Source organism: Buceros rhinoceros, unplaced genomic scaffold, assembly GCF_000710305.1.
Source record: "Buceros rhinoceros silvestris isolate BGI_N320 unplaced genomic scaffold, ASM71030v1 scaffold32672, whole genome shotgun sequence".
Classification (NCBI taxonomy): domain Eukaryota; kingdom Metazoa; phylum Chordata; class Aves; order Bucerotiformes; family Bucerotidae; genus Buceros; species Buceros rhinoceros.
In genome coordinates this window covers 32,354-39,543 of record NW_010397795.1, presented here as the reverse complement: position 1 = coordinate 39,543, position 7,190 = coordinate 32,354, and the positions used below count along the sequence as shown (strand labels likewise).

At 54.9% G+C, this 7,190-nt stretch overlaps 1 protein-coding gene across 2 annotated transcripts in view; it reads right to left on the bottom strand.

Annotated features, from left to right (window-relative positions):
• The window catches only part of FLT4 (fms-related tyrosine kinase 4), a 36,119-nt gene that overhangs the window by 19,837 nt on the left and 9,092 nt on the right, over positions 1–7,190 (bottom strand). For both annotated transcript variants that reach the window (XM_010146385.1, XM_010146384.1), the window contains exons 3-9: positions 5,454–5,566; positions 4,421–4,583; positions 4,045–4,184; positions 3,292–3,460; positions 2,940–3,057; positions 2,153–2,304; positions 1,243–1,405 (exon numbers count right to left, since the gene is read on the bottom strand). In XM_010146385.1, coding sequence (XP_010144687.1) covers positions 1,243–1,405; positions 2,153–2,304; positions 2,940–3,057; positions 3,292–3,460; positions 4,045–4,184; positions 4,421–4,583; positions 5,454–5,566 — 1,018 coding nt within the window. The remainder of the gene's footprint in view (positions 1–1,242; positions 1,406–2,152; positions 2,305–2,939; positions 3,058–3,291; positions 3,461–4,044; positions 4,185–4,420; positions 4,584–5,453; positions 5,567–7,190) is intronic.

Sequence of the window (7,190 nt, the reverse complement as noted above, 5' to 3'; positions counted from 1 at the left end):
TAGGGAAATGGGAGGGTCTGCCCAAAACCCAAGGTGGGAGGTGCAGAGGAAGGGGGGTTCAGTGACAGAGAAGCATGGGGGAAGCTGAGTGCCCAGGAGCACGTGGAGTGCGTGGAGCAGAGTGCTCAGCAGGGCGAGCACATCGGTGAGCGGTGTAAACAACAGGAAGCTTGAAAGAAGCCTCCTGCATCCTCTGGAGCTATGCTAGGCAGAAATATGGTGGCCTTGGGAGACAGTGCTCGTAATTCATGGGCCCCTCTGCTTCCTGGCAGGGCCACAGTGCACTCGTATGTGATGGAGAGCTCTCTGGCTCAGCAACAGCCTGCACAGGGCTGCAGGACCTGGCTTCCTCCTGGCACCCTGATGTCCTCCACCCCGACTGCTCTGGCTACAACTCCCCAGCATCCCTTTTCCTTCTTCCTGTGAGTATGCTGCTAAAAAAGTGCTACTGCAGCCCTGACTGGTGCTGCCCCGGCTTCCGAGGGCACAGGCAGTGGGCACGCACCCCTCCTGCCTACCTATGGGTGCTGCCTGCACAAACACCCTCCTGGCAAACCACCCGGCCAGCTGGCAGAGATCTGGCACTTCCCCTGGATTCAACAACTCTTCCCTGCATGCAGCAGCTCTGCTCCCCTGCCTGAGCACTTTTGCTTTCATCACTACCCAGCAGAAGATGACGGACCAAAAAAACCACAGGGACCTTACGGCAGGGAGGGGGGGGGACCCAACTGCGGTGTCTCGGGCTGCCCATGCTTTCATCACTACCCAGCAGAAGATGACGGACCAAAAAAACCACAGGGACCTTACGGCAGGAATGGTGTGAGACCCAGCTGCTGTCTCAGGGTCTCACCAAGGGGATGTGACAGTTTCTGCTGCAACCTGCCTCAGTTTACCTATTAGCCCAGTGGTCAGCGGTTTTATCACAGGTGCTGTGAGGAGCAGCTGAGCCATGGACATCCTCTGACGGATGCAGATGGCCAAGGACACAGGGGAGGCTGTGGAAGCTCTTGCTGTCTGGGATCAGAGCACAAGTGTCTCCAGCGGGCTCTACTCTGCCTCTTTATAGGGTGAGTGCATGTACAGTGCTCTGAGCTATCAGTCGGTGCTGTCTTCCTCTTGCCACATTGTGGATGAGAGAGCAGACATGAAACGGGGTCTGGGACACAGCCACGGTGCCCAAGGAGCCCATAAAGCCGTGCTGGTGGCTGGTGAGACATGGGTGTGGGAAGGGATGGCACTTACAGGCTGCGCCGGGAGAACATCCGACAGGGCATCCATGGCCTCCACTGCCACTGGATCACCTCCGGTGCCGGGATGCCATAGACTGTGCAGGTGAGGGCCTGGGGGCTCCTCCGGGAGTAGATGCTCGGGGAAGAGGCTTCCTTCTCATGGATGCGTGGAGGAACTGCAAGGATCAGAGTGACACTGTGAGTGGCCGCAGGCTCAGCTGCTGCATCCCCAGGCCAGGCACAGCCCTCCCCAGGCCTGTCTATAGAGAGACGGGGCACTAAGGCACTATGGCTCTCAGGGCAGCTCCTGGGGAGAGCTGCCTGTGAGGCAGAGCAGGTTACACTCGGGCAGATTCAAGTGACGTCGTTTCTCTGCAGAATGTGACTGTTTGGATGCTGCAGGGCTCAAAGCATTGTCTGGCAGCCCCCAGCACAGGGCTAACAGAGCCTGCTGGAGACAAATCTCCAAGCAGCAGTGCTCTTCCAGTGCTTTTTCTGCTGGCATCTAGTTCCTGCATGACAGGGACCAGTTTCTGCTAGGGGAAATCCACCTAGAAGCTTCCCACCCAGAGGAACAGCTCCAGCTCCAGGCTTTGTGTGTGTTGCAGCTGCCTTGCCCTCAAGTCTGCATCAGCCAGGGTCACCCTCAGCAGCATCTCCAACTGCAGCTGGGAAACAGCCCCTGAACAAGCACATATCCTGCCCAGAGTGATGGAGTGAGGATCAAAACCATGCTGTATCGCCCAGGCCACAGGGAGCCAGCCCTGCTGTAACTGCAGCATCCCTCAGCAATGGGGGAGAAGGACACGATGAAGGACACTGCTTTAGGACCGCAATGGAGACTTGGTTTCAGAGCAGCACAAAGGCTGGGGCCATGGGCTCAGTGCTCTCCCCTCAGCTCCAGCCCTGGCTCCCTCCCTTACCGTTGACGATTAACTGGAGGCTGATGCGTTTCTCCACCCCCGCCAGCCTGTTGCGCAGAACCAGAGTGTATGTCCCAGCGTGCTGCTCCGACACATCCTTGATCTGCATTGAAGATTGAGATTGCTTGGGAATTAGCTTCCCGTCCTTGTACCTGCAGGGAGGCAGAGAGAAAATGCAGCCATGGGGGGGAAGTGTCCCACTGGCAGCTGGGCAGGGCTTTGCTGGTGCCCACTAGACCGCAGTCAGGGCACCCCTTGCCAGCACTGAAGACCTCTCTAGAGGGACCCCTGGGCATTCCCTGGACCTGAGTTATGGGTCTGCCCATTGTCTCGTATGGATGTGTGTGGGGTCAGGGGTGTCATAGCTGTGCCCTGAGCAGTGTGCAAATGCAAAGCTCCCAGGCAGCTCTGATGGAAGGGCAGCATGATGCGGTGCTCAACCTGGCCCACTCTCTTGCTCCTCTGGGCAGATGTGATCCCCGCTGCAGGGGGATGAGGGGGGTGGCTCCTGTGGGAGGTGCCCTTGGTCTCTCCAGATGGTGCAGAGCTGCTAAGCCAGACCAGGGCCCTTACTGCTTCTCCTCCAGACCTCACCTCCTCCCGTCCTAAGCTGTGCAGCTGAGAGCCACGGCAAGTGGGTGAAATGACCCCCAAGTGTGGGAGTGTGTGACATTTGGGACAATCTTGGCCACAGAGGAACCTAGCAAGGAGGCCAGGCTAGGTTTCCCTACTTGGCAGAGAGAAGGAGGAGAGGACAAGTTGGCTCAGGCTAAGAAAGGTGCGTTACCACTGGAAGTCTGGTGGGGGGTAAGCCACAACTTTCACCGGCAGCTTCACAGCTTCATCTCCTGCAGTGGCTTCTATCACTGGGCCCTTCTTCCACTCCACATTGATGAAGGGCTTTTCTGCAAGAAAAAAGGTGAGCATGGAGGAGAGGAGAGCACAAAGGGACAGGCTGTCACCAAGCTCTGCTACTCTCCACAGCAGGGCCCAACTGCAAGGACCAAGGACAGGTGGGCTATTGTGGCATCACAGCTGAAAATAACTCCTTATCTGCAACAACGAACTCAAATAACCAGAATCCATTACTGTCTCGTCTACCCATATGACCCCCAACCCCTCTTCCACATGCGCCGTACCGTGCACGATGACGTCGGTGCTCTCCTCTAGCATCTGGGCACCGTTGGTGGCAGTGCACGTGTACTTGCCCAGGTCCTGCTGGCTGATGTTGTGGAGAGTCAGGATACTGGAGAGCTCTGTGTGTGTCTGCAGCGACCGCCGCTCAGGCTCCATCACTGCCCGCTGCGTCTGTGGGAGATGACAGAGAGAAGGGGATGAAAGACATCAGCGGGATGGGGCTGTACAGATAGGCTCCTTGTGTCTGCGCTTCTTGCTGCCCGGTGCATGCCTCTCCCTGGAGAGGGGTCTCCACCACCTCAGGGATGGAAAGGCAACAAGCCCTGCGTGACTGACTGCCTGAGGCTGCAGTCAGAGTTTAGCACACTTTTTGCTCTGACCTGCAGCCCAGTAACCAGGCTGGGAGTCCTGTAGGTGCATGAACAGGGTACAGGAACAGCCCTCAGGGGATTCCCCTGTCTCACTGCTCACAAAAGCCAGAGGCTACAGCCAGGAAGAGACCCTGTAGAAGGCTCTTGGTAACCAGGGTTGTGGCTAGAACAGCTCCTCTTAAGCCAATGAAGTTTGCTCTGGATTTGCACTGGTGGAAGTGACACCAGTGTTTGCCCAGGAGAGCCCCAGAGCAATAACATCTCAGCAAGGAGGGTGCTTTCTGCCAGGAAAAGGGGGCTTCCAATGATGTGAAGAGGAACAATGAAGGGACAGGAGGGGATGACTCAGAGGGTAGTGCACGAGATGCTCTTTTTTGCTGGTACCTGTTTGCCAGGGTAAGTCCACTGGAAGCGGACACCGGAGTTGAACTCAGCCCACACTGTGCAGTTCAAGACCAGCTTCTCTCCCACGAGCAGCTCCATGGCTTTCTTGGGATACAGCTGGATGTCGTACAGCTCGCTCCCTGGTGTGCAAGAGGCAATGAATAGACATTGCTGATCTATCAACTCTTCGACTCAGACTACGCAGGCACAGGAAGCTTGGGTATGACCTCCTGCTGCTCTGTCTGGCACACAGTAGAGGAGATATAAGCACCATGCAGAGTCTGTGTGGCTAGAAAGGACTATAACAACACCACAAGCCCCACTGATGGGCTTCAGATTCATCCACACTGCCACTCTGACCTTCCCAAATATTCACCTGCTATATGGATGATGAAGAAATTGGATTTGAAGACCTTCTTGTTGATGACAGTCTCACAGTGGACAAACAAAGAGTCTCTGATCAAGTGTGTAGGTACTTGCACACCCTTCTTGTTGTCCCAGAAAGTGCTTTCCCCATCAGGGTGGATGAGGGAATTTTGCTGGAAAAAAAATCAACATTTTACTGTCTGAAATAAGAGGGTAACATCATTCCCACCCCTTCCAGGCTTTATGCTGGCTAACACATCCTTTTTGCGGGAAGAAACGATGCAGCATCACGCCATGCTGGCCTCCTGCCCTCTCCTCCTGAGGGTTTGTCATCTAGGAATTGCAGCCTCCCCTACACCCTGCGCAGCCGTATCCTGCAGCACGAGCCTCTCGGCAGAGTGGGCCAGAGACTTCCAGGAATGGAAACTTCCAGTGATAGCTAAGGAAACTGATGCTGAGCTCCCAAACAGCAGCCCCACCGGGATGACTGCTGACCTTGGGTAGTGTCCTTCCCGGGCAAGGGAAAGGCCCCTGGCCCCCAGAGTGTCCCTGGAGGCCTGTGTACAATAGTAACACTCATCCTGGAAGGATGTATTTGCATTGTAAAAAAAAAAAAAAGAAAGAAAAGGAAAAAAAAAGGCTCAAGCAAACTGATAGCAGAGTTGTTTTTAGTCATCGGCCCCAGGGCTGCAGCCTCCTCCCTTGTGGGGATGTCGATCACCTAGAGGGTTTGTAGATCACAGAGACCAGAGCAAACAGGGGATGCTGTGGGGAAATGGGAGTAAAAAAAAGTCTTGTTTTGTTTCCTAGATCTCCAGGGAAGAGAAGGAAGGTTGGCAGGAAACCGGTGGGGTCTGCCCAAGGGAACTGGACAGCACAGCTTCAACCAGCAAATAAAACGAGGAAGCCAGTGGCTTGTACTTTCCATGGAAAATGTATCCCATGCACTTTCCATTCCTGGCAGTGCCTGTCCTGCTTCCACTCAGGCAATCACAAACGCACAACAAATGCAACACATCTTGGTTCACTGGGCGAGCTCTCACCGAGAACAATGTGACGTTAAGATCTGGGATGGAGACGAGGCATGGTACCCAAGTGTTCTCCTTCTTGCTGATGAGGAGGGTCTCTGGCTTGTTGATAAATGGCTGTTCAAAATCTGAAGAGATAAAAGGAGAAGAGCAACTAAACAGAGAAGAACTGGGAAGAGGGACCAGCCAGGAGAAAAGGAGGCTTTCTGGCTCTCTTTAACACAGGGCGAGCTTGCCAGAAGGAGTGGTGTGGAGCTGGACAGCCCCATCTGCAATGTGGGACAGTCAGAGGAGACACCTGGAGCTTGGGAATGCAAAGGGAGCAGCCGAGGCGAGCGTCTGGGCCAGCCGGCTCCTCTACACCAAACACCGTACTGGCGGAGCAGCACTTGTGTGACATTTGGGCAGTGCTGGAAGTGACCTCCCCTTTCCTGGCCCCCTCAAGGTCTCTGCCTGGGTTTGACCCCTTTGTGAAGCGGCGGGTCTCGACCTGGGCTCAGCGCCTGCCCAGCTGGTGACGTGCGTGGCCCCGTGGCAGGGCCGGTGCGGGGCTGTGCCGCCCTGGTGCAGTGAGACCTTCCCGGGCGAGGAAGTGATCCACAGCAGAATGGTATGCAGATGTCATCCTGCAGCCATCCCGGCCGGCAGATAAACAGATGAGCTGAGCTCTCCAGGGCTGCCACCACTACCGCTACAAGCACAAATATTGACAGGAAGAACAAAACCACCCAAAATTAATCAGACAAATGACTTAGCAAGGCCAAGGATGCTACATTAAACTCCATGTGGAGCTCGCACCAAGAAGCAGAGTGTCTGCAGAAGGGGCTGCCCCATCCTGCTCAGTGTGTCACCTGCCTCAAACGAGAAAAGCCCGAGCAGGGCTCCGTGGTGGAAAGAGCTCATGGCAGCACATGGAGATGTGTGGTGGCCTTGACCCATCATGCCAAGCACCATCCCGACACAGAGTGCAAAGACCAACATCAGCCCAAACAGCAAGCTAACAGGGCAGCACGGAGCCCATTTCTGGTTCTTCCTCAGATACACTGGAAAGAACTGGTGAGACCAAGATGCAAAATACACTTGTATCCCAGAGGGTAGGAATGGTGAGGTTTTTCTTGCAGAGCCTCGCAGCAGCTGCTGCTCACCTGCTCACCTCTCTGCTTGGCAGCGCTTTTGGTTTGAGTGTTTTTCTACTCTTTGGACTCTTCCAAACAGGGCATAGAATCAGCAGCCACCCAGGATGACTAAATGGGATGAGGACAAAATTGGAAGAGACAACGAATTGCGAGGCTGCTTGGTGTCCTCTGGCAGTACCTTACTGATGGATAATTTCTCTGTACTGTCAGCCCCTGCCTGCCCATTTCCACGGGGACAAGTGCCTCACAAGATGCTCTGAGTAGAGACTGGTTCCTAGTGTCTCCGATGCCTGGTGTTACCAGCATCTTTCTTCTGCAAGAGTCGTGTCTCTGGAAATGTCCACCCAGCACATGATTGTGATTGGCTATGTTCATGGAAATTGTCCCCTGGGTGAAGGGGGCTCCGTAAGGAGGTGGCAGGTCCTCCTCTGGGAGATGTAGGGCTGCCCCAGCAACCTGCTAGGGGAGATTTTATGGCTTCTAGTACGCTGGAATGAGATCGGATTAGCCCAGTGGCCTTAAAAGTTACTCTTTATTCACCTGGGTTGTAACTAAACCATTGAATTCAAGGGACTGTAGCATGAGGACACCTGTGTGTCCAACCTGAGACTCTTTC